Source organism: Halictus rubicundus, chromosome 13 (genome assembly GCF_050948215.1).
Source record: "Halictus rubicundus isolate RS-2024b chromosome 13, iyHalRubi1_principal, whole genome shotgun sequence".
Classification (NCBI taxonomy): domain Eukaryota; kingdom Metazoa; phylum Arthropoda; class Insecta; order Hymenoptera; family Halictidae; genus Halictus; species Halictus rubicundus.
This window is the reverse complement of record NC_135161.1, coordinates 6,486,422-6,505,663: the sequence shown is the minus strand read 5'-3', so window position 1 is coordinate 6,505,663 and position 19,242 is coordinate 6,486,422. Positions and strand designations below refer to the sequence as shown.

Here is a 19,242-nt window from a genome sequence, read left to right as displayed (position 1 = left end):
CCTTGTCTCAGTCAGAAAAATTCTGCTAAAACGAATCGGTCGGTAGGTACAGCCTAGAGCGTCATGAGAGGACGGAGCGCACGGAGAGGACAGAGACGATCGTCTCTGACACGTTGCGCCGCTCTGGCTCGCAGGATGCCACACGCTCGGTGCACGATGGTGCGTCGACGTTGCGCTCGGAGCAGCAGCAGCACGAGCTTGAGAAGGAGAAGACCACGATTATCAGACGACAAGAGGATCATGAGGATGATAAGCGGGCGGATCGCGAGGACTCGGTGTGGTCGCGTGCTGCGAGCAGCGCGAGCGCCGGTGGCGGCAGCAGCAGCGTGCACTTTAGCGAGATTAGGAGCGTGAAGCGAGTAGACCGTTCGGAGGAGGGTGTAGGTACCGAGAACGTGATCGAGGCTAGGGGTATCGTAGATCCGAGGACCGGTAACGTGTTGACGGTGGGCGAGGCGATCAGCCTCCGGGTGTTGGACGTTAGAAGGGGTAGGATAGCGTGTTCACGGGACGGCCGTCGGACCGTCACGATCGAGGAGGCTGCGCGCGAGAAGATGATAGACTCGCGGCTCGCGGATCGTCTTCTGGGTCCGTGCGGCTTCGACGAGGAGGGACGGCCGGTGTCTCTGCTCGAGGCGATCCAGCGGGAGCTGTACGACGCGGAGAAACCGGACGGGACCGGGGACAGAGCGAAGGTAACATACTTCGGGCAGGGGCCGTCGTCGAGCGAGGCGAACGACCACGTTAATACGGTTAGCGTAGCCGATGCGATTGTCACACAAGCGGGTCCGCGAGGCGGGTCCGCCTCGAGGCTGGACCCGCGAACCGGTCACCTGGTCACCGAGGACGGCGAGAGGTTGTCGGTTGAGGAGGCGCACGCCAGAGGTTACCTGGCCAAGCTCGACGTCACCGTGACCGTCAAGAGGAACGCGTTGCCCCTTTCCGACGCGATATCCCAGGGCCTGGTCGACGACACCCTCGGCCGTGTTCTCGACCGCGTCACCGGCGAGAGCTACACGATCGACCAGGCCGTCGAGAAAGGAATCCTGGACCCTACCGCGAGGGAGATCGTCGACGCTAGAAACGACACCAAAGTCACCCTCCCCGAGGCTCTGCGTTTCGGGATTATTAACCCGAAAACTGGCAAGTACATGCACAGCTTGACCATGGAGAAACTGTCGCTGAAGGAGGCGCGCAGGAGGAAGTTGATCGCGAAGCCGATGACCCTGAAAGACTGCAGGGACTCGGAGATGATCGACGAGACCGGCAGAATCACCAGTCCCGCGCACAGAACCAAGTTGACCGTCACGGAAGCCATCGAGAGAGGCGTGTTGGACGGTGATAGATTGAATTCTATAGTGGACGCGAGGACAGGGGAGGCAGTTACCCTGTCCGAGGCTCTGAGCCGAGGTTTGATAGACCCGCAGAAGGCTACGTACAAGAACGCGGAGGGCGAGTTTGCTCTGGCAGAGGCTGTCGAGAAGGGATTCGTCACCTCGCTCGCGCAGAAGACGATATTCGACGTGGACGGGTTCAGGGACCCTCTGACAGGGGAGTACGTTAGTCTGAACGCTGCTCTGCTCAAGGGTCTGATCAGCTCGAAAGCTGGCGGCAGCTATATCGTTGACCCCAACACTGGAGAGACGGTCTCGTTGGCGGAGGCCGAAGAACGGGGTTACGTAAGGCCAGAAGTGTCAGAGATGTTGAACAGAGGGATAGGAATCATCGAAGAGGGTAGAGAGATCACGCTTCTGGAAGCTGTGTTCTCGGAACTGCTGGATCCCAAAACAGGCCTGTTGCTGGACCCCAGGACCAAGAAGCCCGTGTCCCTGGAGAACTCGATGAAACGAGGTCTGATCTCGTCGGATGGCGCAGCGCTGCTCACGGGATTGTTGAACGTCACCGTCACCACGCAAACGGTGACGAAGGTGAGGGAGGTTTATACCGAAGATGCGGAAACAATAGGGCGAAAGGAGGGCAGTCCTTTCGCGGACGACACGACGATGGACGACGCACCGGATACCTTTGAGACAGCTGCGAAGAGCATCGTCCCTAAAGCCATCGGCACGACCACGACTATCATCGCCAAGGATCGGGTGATCTCTACCTCGCAGGTGAAGGGGAAGACGGTGATCAACATCAGAGACAATTCGATAGACAGCGTATCATCGGACACGGAAGAGAACGCGCTGAAACCGTCCTGGTCCAGGTCGAGGAAGGACACCGAATCGGATCAGAACTCGAGCTTCGATTCTTCGGTGGACACGTCGATCCGAGAAGAACGTTCCTCGGCGGAGAGGAGGGTGTTCGAGCTACCAACGGACGGATGGTCTCTCGCCGAGGCGATCGATAGGAAGCTATTCGACCCTACGTCCGGTCTCTTCATCATCCCTGGAACGGACAGACTCGTCTCGTTCGAGGAGTGCGTCAAGCTGCGAATAATAGACCCTAATTCGAGTTTCGTGATCGACCCGAACAACGGCAGGAAGGTGTCGCTGCTGAGAAGCCTGGAGAAGAACATCTTAGACTCCACCGGACACTACTGTTATCCCGAGAAGATCTCCATGAAGGAGGCGATAGAGAAGGGCTTGATCATCTTCGAGGACAAGCATCCCGAGACCGACAACACGCAGAGACTGTTGAGGATCACCAAGCTCTCCGGCGAACCTGATAAATTGGAGCTGTCCGGACAGGACGATCCGTCGAGACCGATGGAGATCAAGATCAACGAAGCCAGTCACGCGATACCGGACCCTGTGAGAGTCTCCAGGGGTCTGATCTACGATCCAAGCACCGCTCTAGTCATATCTACCGAAACCGGAAGGTCCAGCGAACTGTTGCTGGCGTTGTCGGAAGGCACTCTGCCGTCCGAAGTGGTGGTTGTCAAAGACCCTGTCACGGGGAAGGACGTGGGCATAGCGGAGGCCATTGAGCGAGGTATAGTGAACGCGGAGACGGCCGAGTACAAGGTCGACGAGAACAGGAAGATGTCTCTGCTGGACGCGGCCAAGTTCGGCGTGGTGTCTGTGCTTGGCTCGCCGTTGGTCCCGGTGACGGCGTCGTCTCCAGCAACGGAAACCGCAGGGTTCAAGATGGCCGAAGCCGAGAGAATCACCGGAGAAGAGGCGTCGTACGCCGAAGAGATACCTGGAGGTAAACCGACCACTTCGACTTCCGTCTCCGAGCTGGACTCGGCGATAGGGTCCGCGTCGATGATGGATTCCGTAATCGATTCTTCGCCTACGGCAGCGACCAGCGAGGAGCACTCGGTGTCGAGGACAGAGGGAGACGCCGAGGAAGACACGAAGCTGAAGAGGTCCAGCTTCGAGCAACAGTTCCGAGTGACCGTTGGGAAAGCGGTAGCGACAGACTCGGACGGGCCAGCGAAACCCATAGTGCTTCAGAAGATGAGGAAGAGGGTAGTGAAAGCTAAAGAGGCGCTGGAGACCGGCTTGATCGACGCGGAAACGGCGGAGATCTTCGCGGAGAGTATGGTGGTGTCGGACGGCGCGCCGGTGACACTGTCGGCAGCGATCAAGAGCAAGAAGATCGACGCCTCGTCCGGTAAGATCGTCGATCCTCAAAGAGGAGACGTCCTGAGCATCGGAGAGGCGGTCGAACGCGGAATCCTGGACCCGGAGAGCGCCAACGTCCTCGTGCCTCTAGCGCAGAGCCTCTCGATTCCTGGATTGTACAAGCAGGGTCTCCTGGACCCCGAAGAGGGCAAAGTCGTTCACCCGGAGACAGGCGCCCGACTCACTCTAAAGGAAGCCATCCTCTGCGAGATCGTGGACCCTCTGTCGCAGCTGACCTGCTCGGACGGACGCACCGACACCCTGCGAAACGCTATAGACAGCAATCTCGTCGACCCTGAGAGATCCTTGATCAGGACCAGCGGCGGAGGCAGCGTCACCCTGATGAAGGCCGTGGAGAGCAACGCCGTGTTCAAGGACTCTGACAGAGGCGAGCAACAGATACCACCCGCTGGAATGACGTTCGCCGTTGCGCTGGAAAGAGGACTGATCGATGCGAGCGGCACTCAGATCAAACACCCGATCACGAACGAACGTCTGACCCTGGAGGAGGCCATCAAGGGCAACTTCATCATGTCCCTGCCTGGTCCCATTGCCTCCGATAGCATGGAGGTCACCAAGGCTCTGGAGGCTGGCCTGATCGACAGGGACAAGGGAGTGTTCGTTCATCCGTCAACCGGCACTCCGTTGCCAATAATCGAGGCGATCGAGTCAGGTCTATTGGTGGTGAAACCACCGACCACTGTGATCACCACCACCGCCAGTGGCGTCACTGAAACCATCACCTCTTACCACACGGTGACCACGAAGACCTTAGGAATTCTGTCCGGCTACGAGCTGGTGAACGCAGCCGAGATAAGGAATATCGAGACCGGAGAGAAGATCAGTATAGAGGAAGCGAGAAGCAGAGGCATCGTCAGGGACGAGTCAGAGCGGCGAGAACAGTTCACCACCAAGGACATCAAGATGACGTTCGACGACGCGCTGAAGAACGGGCTTCTAGACGTCGCGGCTGGCACGTACACCGATCCGTCGACGGGAGTTGCTATGCCTATTCAAGACGCTATCGAGAACGGTCTTCTGGACGTTCCTACGAATAAGCCGGAGACCACTGCTGCCATCGAGAAGATCGACAGTATTTACGACGAGAAAGCCGGCAGGTTCGTCGACCCGGACACCAAGAAGGCCTACACGCTCGCGGAAGCGATGGAGACTGGACTGGTGGATCCTAACACCGTGGTTTACGACACCAGGTCCGCGGAGCCTGTCACAGCCAAGGAGGCGGTCGATAGAGGAATCATAGATCCTGTCACAGGGAAGATGAAGGGCTCGGAGAGCCGCGGAGGTCTCAGCCTGGCGAAGGCTGCGAAGTTCGGGCTGCTAGCGGTGGTAGCTGCGCCTGTTCTCGCTGGGAAAGTGGTGTACGACGCGGTCAAGGATGCTGCTGCTAGCAAAGACGAAGGCAAAAGGCCTGTTAAACCCGTGGAACAGATTGGAACCTTGCCGCACCCGATGCCGGAGCAGAGGAGCACGGCAAGCATTAACCTGGAGAAGAAATCCGCGGCTGAATCGCTGCCAGAGATACCTGCGAAACTCTTGATCGAAGATAAGAAGCAAGTAGAAGAGATACCGGTAAAAGAAGAAGCAGTGAAAGCAGAGGACCCGAAGCAACAGGTTCAGTCGAGAGAGCCTGAAGCACCCGCGGCGACAGAAATTCAAGAGACCAAGGTGAAAGAGACTTTGAAGAGTCCTGTGACAGAGGATGACAAATCGGAGACGCAACCGCAGAAAATAGAGGTTCTACAAACCCAGCAGAAGAGTCAGGAAGTGTCCGAAGTAGATTCGACGGTACTGTTGAAGGACACAGGTTTGGAAAAGACTGTGGCTGTTCAAGATGAAAAGCTCAAAGTAGTGCCAAAGACAGAGGACCATGGAAAGGAGGAAATTGCCGAGAAAGTTGCAAAGGTTGAGGTCCAGGACGAAGAAGAAATTCCCGAGAAAGTTGCGAAGGTTGAGGTCCAGGACGAAGAGAAAGTTCCCGAGAAAGTTGCAAAGGTTGAGGTTCAGGGCGAAGAGAAAGTTGCAAAGGTTGAGGTCCGGGACGAAGAGAAAGTTGCAAAGGTTGAGGTCCAGGACGAAGAGAAAGTTCCCAAGAAAGTTGCAAAGGTTGATGTCCAGGACGAAGGAAAAGTTCCCGAGAAAGTTGCAAAGGTTGAGGTCCAGGATAAAGAAAAGGTTCCCGAGAAAGTTGCAAAAGTTGAGGTCCAGGACGAAGGAAAAGTTCCCGAGAAAATTGCAAAGGTTGAGGTCCAGGACGAAGAAAAAGTTCCCGAGGAAGTTGCAAAGATTGAGGTCAAGGACAAAGAAGAAATTCCTGAGAAAGCTGTGAGGATAGAGGAACCGAACAGAGAAGGAGTGGAAACAGAGTTGGAAGAAGACCAGGATCAGATCCAGGACCAGGAGCAGTACCCAGAGGAGCCTGTGAGAGGAAGAAGGTTCGTGATCCAAGTCACCCCCGACTTGACAGCCAAAGATCTAGTCGCTCGAGGAGCCTACGACCTAGAGAAAGAGAAGTTCGTGGACCCGGAGACAGGAGACATCGTCTCGTTCAACGACTTAGTGATGTATCTGGGCATGCTGGATCCGGATCGCGTGATAGTCAAAGATCTATCCGGAGACAGGTTCGTTTCTCTACGCGAAGCGATTTCAAAGCCGCTGGTGAACAGGAACCTGGGCTACATGGTGGACCCGAAGACAGGCAAGAAGATTCCGTTCTTCGAGGCGGTGAAACTGGGTCTTATAAAACAGGCAGCTTCGGAGGCTGTCTCGTCGAATGGCCAAGAATGCCTGAGCCTCCGCGAGGCTGTGGAGGAAGGTTTCCTCGATCCGGAGACTTGTGAAGTTCGGGATCCCGCTTCGAACATGGTGTTGAAGCTGAACGAGGCGATAGAGGTTGGGTTGATAGATTGCGGGTCTATCTGCATCAGAGATCCGGTGAGCGACGAGGTGCAGACTCTTCAGGAGGTGCTAGAGTCTGGCGGAAAGGTGGACGTCGAGGACGCGTTTGCGAAAGGATTGGTAGCTCCGAAGTCTCGGAAGCCTATCTCGCTGGAAGCCGCCATCAGGAAGGGTCTCTACGACGAGACCAGCGGTAAGATCCTGGACACGTTGACGAGCCAGGCGATCGACGTCGAGGAGAGCGTCCGCAGAGGACTGATCGACGCGTTCATCAGCGAGTGCGAGGACACGAAGGCTGGAACGTTCCTGTCCTTGGAAGAAGCTCTGGGCGAGTCGAAGCTGTTGGATCCTAGCACCGGTCGGCTACGGGACACCAAGACCGGAGAATCGCTGCCACTGAACGTGGCGTTGAAGCGAGGCATCATAGCTACCACAGGATTCGTTCCTTCGTTGATCGACGCCATCGTTCAGGAGTACTATTGTCCAACGACTGGCCTGGTCGCTAATCCAACCACAGGGGAGGAGACCACGTTGAAGGAGGCTCTGGAGACCGGTTACGTCGACGGAGAGACGACAGTGGTCAGGGACGACCGCAACGACAGAGTACTGCCGTTACAGGAGGCGGAGGAGAATCAATTGATCGACCTCGAGAAGGGAATCCTGATCTCGCCGCACCCCATGACGCTGGACGTCGCCTACGAGAAAGGATTCATTCTCAGCACGGTGAAACCGTGGTCCCTGCAGGAAGCCCTAGCTCACCAGGCTTACGACCCTGAAAAAGGCACGTTCGTGATCGATGGAGACAGTTATACTCTCGAGAAGGCGCTCGAGTTGGGCCTGATCGCCAGAGACAGCCCTTCTGTGAAGGACCCGAAGAACAGCGAGATCATCTCTCTCGGCGAAGCGATCAAGCAGGGCCTGATAGACCCGAAGACAGGCACAGCCGTCGATCCATCGACCAGCACTCCTCTGTCTCTCACGGATGCCCTGGACAGGGGACTGATCGTGCCAGCGAAGAGGAAGATCTCGCTGCCGGAAGCGGTGTTCAAGGGTCTCTACGAGCCTACCACGGGCCGGTTCATCGTTCCAGAGACCAGGGAGAAGCTGCCGACCGATCGAGCGATCAAGGCAGGCGTGATAGATCCCAGCACCGCCGTGGTGGTCCGCCAGGCGGACGGCAAGGCCATCACCTTCGACAAGGCCATCAAGGAGCTGATCGTCGACCCGAAGACCGGCACGGTGACCAACGAGAAGGGCCGGCGACTCGACTTCAGGGAGGCTCTGGAGCACGGGCTGCTTCTGGAGGCCAGAAGACCGATGACCTTCAGCGAGGCCATCTCCAAGGGAATCCTCGACGAACGGACGAACACCTTCCTGGATCCTCAGTCGGGCGTTTACCTGAGCCTGCTGGAGGCGATCCAGAGGAACCTGATCGACGCGGACTCGGTGACCGTGAAGGACGGCAGGAGCGGCTTCCGGGAGAGGATCTCGCTGATGGAAGCCATCAGAACCGGCTACGTCGACGGCCTAACCGGCAAGGTGAACGTCACCGCTGACTCGGACATGTCTTTGCAGGAAGCCTATCAGGCTGGCTTGATAGTAGACCACCGAGCGGCCGTGTCCTTGCAGAGAGCGATCCACCAGGGACTCTACGACGATCGGACTGGAAAGATCACGGATCCCAGCACCGGAAGATCGGTCACCCTGCACGAGGCCATGAGGAACTGTCTAGTCAGCCCCACGCTGCCCTGTTACTGGGACAAACGAGCGGATAGATTGCTCTCGTTGGCCGAGACCTGCAGAGCTGGCGTGATAGATAGGAGATCAGGGATGTTCAAAGAGCCTGGAGCCAATCGGTCCGTCTCCCTCAACGTGGCCCTGCAGCTGGGTCTGATAGTCGACATCGAGACCACGGAGTTCAGTCTGCATCAAGCCATCACGATGAACATCTACGAACCCTCCACCGGCAAGTTCATGCACCCTTCGACCAACAGGAAGCTGACCCTCACGGAGGCTTGTAGGTCGGAGTTGATCGACCCGGTGGCCTCGATCGTCCGAGACGTCAGGACAGAGAAATACATGTCGCTCGCCGACGCGATCTCGTCGGGAGTGATCGACGACACTCGGGGGACCTACAACGCGGTGCCCGAGAGACCCATCGACTTGAAGGAGGCCTTGAAGAAGGGACACATCGTGCCGTCGAAGCTGCCGCTGAGCATAGAGGAGGCCGTGGTCAGCGACCTTTATCGCGGCCAAACGGGACTGTTCGTGGATCCTCGCAGCAACGAGACGATCGATCTAGTCTCCGCCTTCGACACGGCGCTCCTAGATCCTGACACCACCGCTCTCAAGGACGCCACCACCGGGCAGATCACGCCAATCTCCGTAGGCATAGAAACAGGTGCCATAGACGTGCCTCGTGGTCGCGTTCTAGACTCGAAGACCAGAAGAGCGTACCGCATAGACGTGGCCTTGGAACGAGGGCTTCTAGTCACCCTGGAGAAACCGCTGACCCATCAGCCGAGACGAAGCTTGACTCGCAAGGACGAGCCTAAGCGCGAGTACACGCTGCAGGAGGCTATCGAGAATCGTCTTGTCGACCCCGAAGCAGCTGTAACAAGGGACCCGAAGAGCGGCCGATTCGTAACGGTGAACAACGCGTTGACAGACGGCGTCCTAGATCCTAACAGCAAAGGAATCATCGAGTCTGCCTCGCCTAAGACGCCTGACGGAAAGCTTGCTCCGCGTTTTGTACGATTCGGTGACGTCGAAGTGTTCTTGGCAAGACCTATGACCTTCGAGGAGGCCGTGGAGAACGGTTCTTTGTCCGTGGAGACTGGGAAAATGACCGACCCGAGGACTAGCGAGCCGGTCACGCTCAAGGAGGCTGTCAGCCTCGGGATCGTCGACTCGGACTCGGCATTGATCAAAGACACCAAGAAGAAGAAGCTGGTGAAGCTGGCCGAGGCTATCAGAAAGGGATTGATGGACGCCGAGAAAGGCAACGTACTGGAGACCATGAGCTCGAGACTGTACCCGTTGGCCAGGGCTCTAGACGAGGAGCTACTGATCACGCCAAAACGAGGACTCTCCTTCATCGAGACCCTGCAGTTCGGACTGTACGACCCGTTGTCCGGTACCTTCGAAGACCCGTTCCGCGTCGCGTCCGCCCTTGATCGTAAACCGGCCGTGTTGCGAGAGGCGATCGAGGCCGGATCGATCGATCCGTCCAGCACCGTGATCAAAGAACCCGGGACCGGTAGAGTCGTTAGCTTGTTAGAGGCGATTAGCACCGGGATAGTAGACCCCGTAGAGGGCAGGCTTTGCGGAGACCCATCGGGAAAGAGGCTTGACTTCGCGAAAGCCCTGGACCAGGGTTATATTCTCACCGCAGAAGCTAGGGTAAGTGGCACTCTTTCTTCCCTCTTCTTCTTCTTCCTATTCTACTTTCTATCTTCTCTGTATCTGTCACTGTCTCTGTATCTGTCTCTGTCTCTTGCACTTCGTCGTTCTGAGCGACGCTTAATAGATTGGTGCACATGAAATGTTTCCCTTTTTGATTTTCCGACGCTCGGCGACCCCTCTGTACGCTGCTGGAAAATTGAAAATTAGTTATGACTAGACTGCGCGGATCTTTATGCAAAATAAAAATTGTTCACCTGAGTTGCAACGAACTGAAGTGAAATAGACATTTATTTTCTTTCCTATTGTGTTTGGCAGATTGAAAATAATGCAATAGTATGTTGAAATTTTTCTAATGTTTTTGCTACTTGACATTACACCTACTAATTTTTGTCATAAATGCATAAAATCCACAGTCTAGTTGTGACAGTACGGTAACCAGTGCGGATTTTATTTATGGCAGAAATGTGTAGCTGCAGTTTGGAACGTTATGGAGATTAAAAGAATCGAGTATTATCAATGCTATTAATTTGACTACTTTTACTTTAATAAAATGATCAAGAAAAACAGTTTTATGTCCTGTATCTCAGAGTAGATGCAGACAATTTTTATTCACTTTAGTTATAGTAATTTTTCACTGTCCCTTCTCTTTGATAGTGCTGAGACTTTCGAAATTAACTGCAGTAACGGGAATTGTATTTTACTTTTTTAATCCGTCTTAAAAACGTGGTGTATCCAAATTTTTTTTTCATTTAAATAATTATTTCTTTCTAATGAAAATGATACCAAATATGACATACATCGAGTAAAGATGATTGTATTATTGTGGAAATTGGGTCGATTGGTAAAATGAAAAAAAAAAAATTGAAAATGGAAATGAAAAAAATGAAAATGAATGAATGTTTTTTCATTGAATTGAGATTGGTTGATTGTATTTGGTCGTTCACGTTCTCCATTTCATGAGACCAAACTGCCATCGTCGATACGTTTGCCTCTCCACTGGTAAACAGAAATAATTTACAATAAATTAATAATTAATAATTTAAAATAATTTTCTGTGTAAACAGAATAAATAACAATCGCATTGATTGACAGTTCAAATGAAATATCCAAATAAAAACTGTAGACCCGAATGGTACTTTTCGATCAAAATCTGCCAACCTAACAATATTGTAAATAAATGTCCGACTAAAGCAGAGGGGCGCAGAGCGTCAAGGGAGTAGTACCCCCGTGACTCTTCACGTTTTTGATTTTTCTTTTTGAATCAGCTACCGGCTTGTTGGACTGACCTTGTACCGTAGAGAAGAGCGTTCAACGATTAACATATATATTTTTTTTTCTTATCTAGACCAGTAGTTTAGATTTTCCATCTTCGAATGCATTAAAAATCGATCTTACATGCTACTCTTCGAGATCGTATAGAAGTATAAAATCGTGCACGACGTCGTCGTCCCCCCTCCCCATTTCGTGAGCACCAACCCCATAAGCCGTCTTCCCCCCCTCCATTTATTTCTACGTTCTACCGACACGTTTCCTTTTTCTCTTTATTCTCACCGACTTATTCTCTAATCCTTCATTTTCTCTTCTAATTTTTAACCGCTTGCCAAAGGTTATGGATCGTTACGTTATTGTACGCTTACCGATGCATCTTGTCGCCTATCGCTCTACGTGTGCGACGATAGCCGACGAAAAGCAGTGTCTCTCGCGACTGTCTCGCACTCTATTGTCACTACCGAGCCAAGCTTGCCGGTAGCCTGTCAGCCGGCGCTAGCAGAGATCGTTGCCAAAAAAAAACAAAAAAAAAAATTACACGTCGACTTGTCATCGGTCATCATCATCGTCGTCGGCGTCTCGGGGCATATCCTGCATGGGGGACATCGTGGACGCGCGTTCTACACAATAACGATCTTCCGCTCTCTAACGTCGCGTTCGCAAGCGGAAATCGAAACGCTGCATGGGGCCACAAAAGAGATCGGAGGGATCCAGAGGGATATCGATCTCTCTTCTTCACACTCTAAACACGCCACCAGAGAGGAAATGAGATTGCTCGCGCCCGGGATTTTAGTGTCCCCGGTATAGAGCTGTCTCTTAGTCTAATTTTTAGCCTGGACCAGAACCTTCGTCATCTTTTTAGCCTGGACCAGAACCAGCATCATTAGCAGCGGATTCCAAATAATGCCAGGAGTGGATGCTACTTCTATGTTAAAAAGGGGTCCCCTATGTAGGCTCTGATCCAGCCTGAAAGATGATGCAGGTTCTGATACAGGCTAAAAAGATGACGCAGGTTCTGGTCCAGGCTAAAAGGTTGACGCAGGTTCTGTTCCAGGCTAAAGAGTTGATGCAGAAAAGTGTGGACACTAAAACCCCGAGCGTGAGCACTCTCGTTTCCTCTCTGATCTCTCTACTTCTCTCCCGATCGCTCTCACTTCTCATTCGCGGCTCGTTCACACGTTCTCGCCTGAATGCGAATAACCAGGGGGCTAATACTTCTCATTAACGACTGTCACTAATCACCGGGTTCATCGACCGAGAGACAAACCCGTGACCGACCAGTTCGCTCGCTGACAACTCGCTGCGACCACTCACGGTTCACTAAAACTGAATGAAAACAAAAAATTAAAAAAAAAAAAAAACAAAACACCACGTCCAAACCACGTTTGTCGCCTGATCGCATCGGCAATGCTAACTCGATCATTATAGTGTTAATAACGTTTGTTGTAATCTGCACGTTGCCTCGATGGACGCGTCCCGTGCTCTCCTTTCGTTCGTCCCTCGTTTGTTCAGTTCCATGAGGTCTCACGAAAGCGGAGCACGGAACCGGATGAAGGAGATAATGTATTAACGCGTATCGCGAGTCGACTGCGTCTTATATCGTAGAGATACTTACGGCTTCTTTTAATTTTTCATTCTATCGGCTTGATTTTAGCTCGATCGCAGTCTATTCGCGATGGTCTGTGTACCACGGGTGTAACGATTTCCATCGAATCGACAGCGACTAGTCGTGGCCACGTGTTTACGCTTCGGAACGGGCTGCCATAATCGACACCATTCCGTCAGACCTGTCACACGATACGAAAACTCATCCCCCTCTCGTGCATCGCCATCAGGGTCACTGTTACAGTACCGATCTGGGCTATTAGAACGATTCCGGAAGTCCTTTACTATAAACACAGTGAATTCTCGATATATGTCAACAACGCGGGTCTTGCCGGAGACATGTATCGTGCAGGAGACGTACCCGAGCTGTGTTACGTTTACACTCGGCTTCCGAGGCCTCTTCGTGGCTCCTCACGGGGTATAGGGGAGATCCGCGACGTTTATCATCCAGGCATTGGCGACATATATAGAGAAATCACGGTAATCGCTACGAACGATCGAACATTTTTTAACTATTTTGCTTCCTGGGTAGATTCGACTCTAGTAATACATAGAATTCAAATTATTTGTTTAATACCACAGAATTTTTACTCCGTTTTGTACAACCGTGAAAATTCGTCGAATATTTCCCCCGTGGTTTTCTCTAAACTTTAACAAATTACTAAAATACAGCCACGCGGGTAATGGAACATTTCAGTTTGTTCGTGTCGATTGTTTAACCCTCCGACGCCTGAGCCTGGGCCTATTTTGACCCAGAGCATAAAAATTGTGATTTAATTGCTCAGTTCAGGTTAGATTAAATGAAAAACTGTTGTATTAGGAAAGACTAATGTGTCTACAAGAAATCCTACCAGAGATATGTTCAAAATGATCGAAGCAAGGCCTAAACATGATCAGTTATAAAATTGGTAAGATTGATCCGCCGTCCGAGGGTTGAAGCGAAAGACTCTTCGGAATTGTTGAATCCTCGTGCTGTAACAGTTTGAAACAGTGTCTCTCGGGTCCTGTTTCAAGCCCTGCCATCCGCCACACATCTCTCGAGCCATTCGAACCTCACGAGATGCATTTCGCCATGTTTGTTTTTGTCACTGAAAGTTTTCTCATTTTTTTGCAGGTATTATCCCCTCTAGATCCTCGTTTCGTTCGTTCTAGCGCCAGAGTTTTCTAGGAAATCTCGGAGCATCCTCCGCAAACCAAAAAAAAAAAAAAAAAAAAAAATAAAAAAAAAAATAAAAAACGCGAAAATCCAGACCACAAACTCTCCCCTCGTCCGGCACATTCTTCATCCTGTTTCTCAGCTATCAAAAACCTTCCCCCGTCTGTGTTACTCTCTCGTCATACTCGGTTCACCGTTGCTCGGATCAGTAATGTGACTCGCTCCATCAGACTGTGTTCTTTATTATCGTCGAGAGACCCGCGGATCGTTTTTTTTTTTTTGTTCTCTTTTCAGTAATTGTATACCTATGCTTGCAGAAACGCGTCTAAATTGACGAGAACGCGGCTTCCGTTCAGTTCCATCGTTCGCTTGCCGACTGCATATAAGAACAAAACCACGTACGGGACGAGTATGCAGTCCGATTACTCGCTGCCAGATCAATCAGACCTATTTTTTGGGCTCTTCTAAAACTGTGTTTTGTTGTTCTTGTTGTTATTTTTACTTTAACTTGATTACACGTGTATTTGTACGCGTATATACAGGCGCGCGACATGTCGACTGCGGATCTTTGTGCAGACAAGTCACCAAGAACAGCAGCAATATGAAAACTTCTCTTCTTCTTTAATAGTCTTCAAATAATGCATCAATATTCTCTAATTGTGCCTATCAATGCATCAAATCCGCAGTCGTGTACAGGGTATTCACGCTATTACCAGCCAGAATTTCGCTTGCGAATAATAAATATTAAACGAAAAATGAAAGAAGAAAAAATAACACTGCAATCGACATAATAGCGTATGCAATTTTGTGTTTGCACTACTTCCTTTGAGAGATGAAGGTGACCTTCAATTTTTCCCCCCATTCTTATTATTCGCAAGAAAAACGTCGGTTAGTATTACCGGGAACACCCCGTATATTGCACACCTGCGTATACACGCAAATAACGTACTGTTGCGTTTTACACGTTCCAAAAGTGTGTGTATGTGTTTTGCATGCGTGAGATACGTTTATAAGCTTACCATTGTTGCCCCCCGCCCCTTACATTTATGCGACTCTTGTATTTTTTATTAATAATCGTAATTTGCAGATCGGCCGACCCGTTGGTAAGGGGTCGATGTCTTTTCATCCTTTTCGACTATGTTCTAAGAGAGCACGTTAGAGATTAAGTCCTGATACATATATATGTGTATAGATCGTTCGATCATCGCGCGTTCCCTCGGCGGAAGCGATACCCGGTATCAATCAATCGTTCTCTGTTGCAAATGATAGCAAGCGGTCGAGGAGAAGTACAAGCTGTGCGACGAGACCTCCTCGAAGCTGCTGCAATGGATAGCCGAGGTCGAGGACAAGCTGGCCAGCCAGGACAACGTCAAGGAGGACGTTGATCAGCTGCGAGCGCAGATCAACGCGATGAAGGTTCGCGAAAACTTAGGACAACTTAGAGTTTGAAAGTTCGTGTGACGTTCTCTCGTTGGCCGCGTCATTTGACAACGATCGCGCGTTTTTCAGGAGATCAAGGAAGACCTCGAGGCCCACGCCAGGCCAGTCTCTTCCTGCCTGGACCAGATTCGCCAGGTGGTGCTCACCGGTGGCAACGTTTTGTCCAGCGAGGAGGTGTCCACCTTGGAGAAGAACGGTCGGTCCCTGAAGACCAGGTTCGACAGAGCCACGGACCGCACCGAGAGGATGGTCAGGCGTCTGATGGCTGCCAGGGACGAGCTGGTCAAATTCAAGTGAGACCAACAGCTTACTGTCGAGGGAAATCGATGACGGATACAGTCCAACGCTATTTCTAAACGATGATTCTTCCAGGAACGAGCTGTCGACCTTCTCCCACTGGCTGGACAACGCCAGGCGAGTCCTGGAGGAGAAAGAACACTCGCTGTCCGACTTGAACCGGCTGAGCAGCAGCACCGACGCCACCAGAGACTTCATCAGCGACGTGATAGCGCACCAGGCCGACCTCCGATTCATCACGATGGCCGCGCAGAAGTTCGTCGACGAGAGCAAAGAGTTCTTGCACGTGCTCAACGAATTCCGCACCAGTTTGCCCCAGAGGCTGCCTCACAAGGAGCCGTTCTCCAGCCAGGACTCTCCCGTGCGCGGCGAGGTGTCGATCGTCACCGCCCAATACAAAGATCTATTGTCCCGAGCGAATCTACTGTCGGACCGGCTCTCCGGAGTCGGTGGAAGACAGAGGGACTACCGCGAGTCCCTGGAGAAAGCGAGAAGGTGGCTGAAAGAGGTCGAACCCAAGGTACACAGAGCCATATCCGAGCCTATCGCCGCCGAGCCGAAACAAGTCGAAGAACAGCTGAGCAAAGCGAAGGCGTTGAACAACGAGATGCTGGCCAACGAACGGCTGGTGGAGAACGTCAAGGTCACCGTGGACGCTCTACTGAGGTCGCTCGAGGGGCAGCTGACGCCGAAAGAAGTCGACGAGCTGGAGGAACCTGCCAGAGCTCTGGAGGACAAGTACAGACAGCTGACCAACGCGATCGCTGAGAAGTGCCAGGAGCTGGACGCGGCTCTGGTGCGCAGCCAGGGCGTGCAGGACGCACTGGACAGCCTGGTGCAGTGGTTGAACAGCATCGAGAGCCAATTCAAGCAAGTATCTCGAGGCGTGGTTAATTGATCCAACACGGGAAGATCAATCAACGAATGGTTGTTATTCTTTGCAGGAACATCCAGCGACCAGCGAGCTTGCAGAAAGAGCGGCTCGAGGAGCAGCAGAGGGACCAGCGGCTGCTTCAAGCCGACCTGGACAGTCATCGCCTGAGCGTGGAAGCCGTGGCGACGAGCGCGAGGGATCTCCTGACGAACTCCAGCAACGCGAAGATCGCGAAGCACATCGAGGGCAAGCTGAAGGACGTGCAAGGCAGATTCGAGAAGCTGATGGACAAGTCGTTGCGCAGAGGCGAGTTCCTCGATGAGATCGCGCAAGCCCTCGGCGACTTCCTCGTGGAGACGACGAAGTTCGACAGTTGGTACGCGCACATGATCGAAGCTCTCGAGTCGAGGGATCTGAGCAAGATGGACGTCGCCGAGTACGAGACCAAGATGGCGAATTTGATGGACAAACGGGAGGACCAGCGAGCGAACTTCGAGGACCTGATCCGCAACGGGAAGAGCCTGATCTCGAAGAAGGACGTGACGGACGTCGCGCCGATCAGAGACAAGATCAAGGCGTTGGAGACACAGTGGAAGGAGGTGAACAACCTGATCGACGAGAAACAACGTCTCAGCAAGTCCAGGGCCGAGCAACTGTCCGCCTACGAGAAGCTGAGGGATCAGGTGATCGATTGGCTGACCAGAACCGAGAACAAGGTCCAGATGCTAGAACCTGTGGCCGTCGACTTGGACAAGCTGAAGAGACAGGTCGACGAGCTGAAACCCATTCAGAAGGAGTACCGCGATTACGGCAACACCGTCGACAAGGTCAACGACCTCGGCATCGCCTACGACGGCTTGCTCAAGGAGCGAACCGAGAGCCCTACTCGCAGACGCGGTAGCACCAGCCCTACAAAGAGGCCAGGTACGTTTCGGTCGCTTCTCTGGTCTCTGGATCTGTGTACCCATCATCTTCGGTACCCCCAGGCGCTTGGTAGTCTTAACATGATTTGAGCCTGGTGCATCGTATCGGCACGCTTTCGTTCGATCATGTATCACCACGATTTTGCGCACTTGTGTTCACCTTTACTTGACTTATTCTCCGCGTGTAAATCTGGGCTCAAAGTTGTTCACGTTTCCATACACCAGCATCCTCGCGGCCATTTCTAGCATATCACTGTCATCGTTCGGTCATATCACACACACACACACCATATTTTTTTTTGTAGTACGCCGAATGTCACAAGACGGTCGCTCACCATCACCCGCTAAATTGTATGCTGCTCAAAGTCCGGTCTCCCCAGGTGGTAGCAGCGGGTTCAGTAGCCGCCGCTCCAGCCAAGATGGCTTCCATCTGGAGGACTTGTCGCCGGTCCAGCAACAGCTCTCCGAGATCAACAACAGGTACGGGCTGCTCGGAGTCCGTTTATCCGATCGACAAACCGAGCTGGATAACGTGAGGGAAGAGCTGCGAAGGCACGTGGACAACCTGAAGACCCTGTCTCAGTTCTTGGAGAAGGTGAGCATCTTTTCCGCTTTCGCATCCTGCGGTGTAAGGAGGTGTACCATTGCACTCACATGCGTTTCCGTTCAGATCAAGCGTCAAATACCGAAAGAGAGTATGCCAAGCACCAAAGAAGAGGCGGACAAGACGGCCAAGCAGATCAAGATCGTGATCGAGGAGATGTACGAGAAGCAATCGCTGCTGGACACCACGAGGACTCAGGTTCGCGACCTGGTCAGACGCAAGAAGGATGCGGACGGAGTGGACAGGCTGAACGACGAGATGGAGGACGTGACCAGCAGGTGGAGGTCGTTCAGCGAGCGTTGCAAGGACAGGATCAAGTTCCTGGACGACGTGAAGGACTTCTACGACACGTCGGAGGGCCTGGTTTCCTGGTTAGGGTCGAAGGAGAGGATGTTGGGCGCGCTTGGCCCCATCTCCGCCGATCCCAGAATGGTCGCCAGTCAGGTGCAGCAGGTGCAAGTCCTGCGGGAGGAATTCCGCACCCAGCAGCCTCAGTTGGACCACCTGGTGCAGGTCTTCGAGAACATCATCGCTGTAGTCGGCAAGGATTCCGCTGACGGCCAGAGAACCAACGCGAAATTGAAGTCGATCCTTGACAAGTGGTCCGATCAGTTGCTCAGGCTGGACGAGAGAGCCCAGAGCTTGGGAGATGCTGTGGACACCAGCAGGGAGTTCGATGCCAGCCTGAATCGTCTGCGCGACGCCCTGCAAGCCATCTCCGACAATCTGGACGATCTGACGCTCGAGAAAGATCCTGAAGATCAGCTGAGGAAGATCGAGAACCTGGAAAGACAACTGGAAGGACAGAGGCCGCTCTTGGCTGACGCCGAAGCGGCTGGAGAACAGCTCTGCGAGGTTCTCAGCGATCCAGCGTCGAAATCCGAGATCCATGGAAAACTGGCCGCCGTTGGTAAACTGTATAACAACCTGCAGAAGAAGCTGGATCACAAGAAGGCCGAGATCGAAGGCAATCTGAGAGACGGAAGACAATTCGAGGCCTCTTGCACGAAAACGTTGGGCTGGCTCGCCGATGAACTTGGAAACATGTCCGAGAAGCTTCTGGTCTCCGCTGATAGGGATATCTTGCAGCAGCAACTCGACCACCACGAGGTAAGTGGCTTCAAAATAATTATGCTTTTGTCTACGTTAGACGGTGAGCTTAATGTTCCGCGTTTTCT

At 52.7% G+C, this 19,242-nt stretch overlaps 1 protein-coding gene across 34 annotated transcripts in view; it reads left to right on the top strand.

The window, feature by feature from the left end:
• Shot (dystonin-like protein short stop) overlaps positions 1–19,242 on the top strand; it is a 150,332-nt gene that overhangs the window by 96,638 nt on the left and 34,452 nt on the right. For 29 of the 34 annotated variants that reach the window (XM_076799348.1, XM_076799344.1, XM_076799334.1 and 26 more), the window contains 7 exons: positions 47–9,893; positions 15,196–15,342; positions 15,436–15,659; positions 15,739–16,533; positions 16,608–17,461; positions 17,766–18,055; positions 18,131–19,174. In XM_076799348.1, the coding sequence (XP_076655463.1) occupies positions 47–9,893; positions 15,196–15,342; positions 15,436–15,659; positions 15,739–16,533; positions 16,608–17,461; positions 17,766–18,055; positions 18,131–19,174 (13,201 nt within the window). The remainder of the gene's footprint in view (positions 1–46; positions 9,894–15,195; positions 15,343–15,435; positions 15,660–15,738; positions 16,534–16,607; positions 17,462–17,765; positions 18,056–18,130; positions 19,175–19,242) is intronic. The other 5 variants (XM_076799347.1, XM_076799337.1, XM_076799338.1 and 2 more) reach the window with 5 other exon arrangements.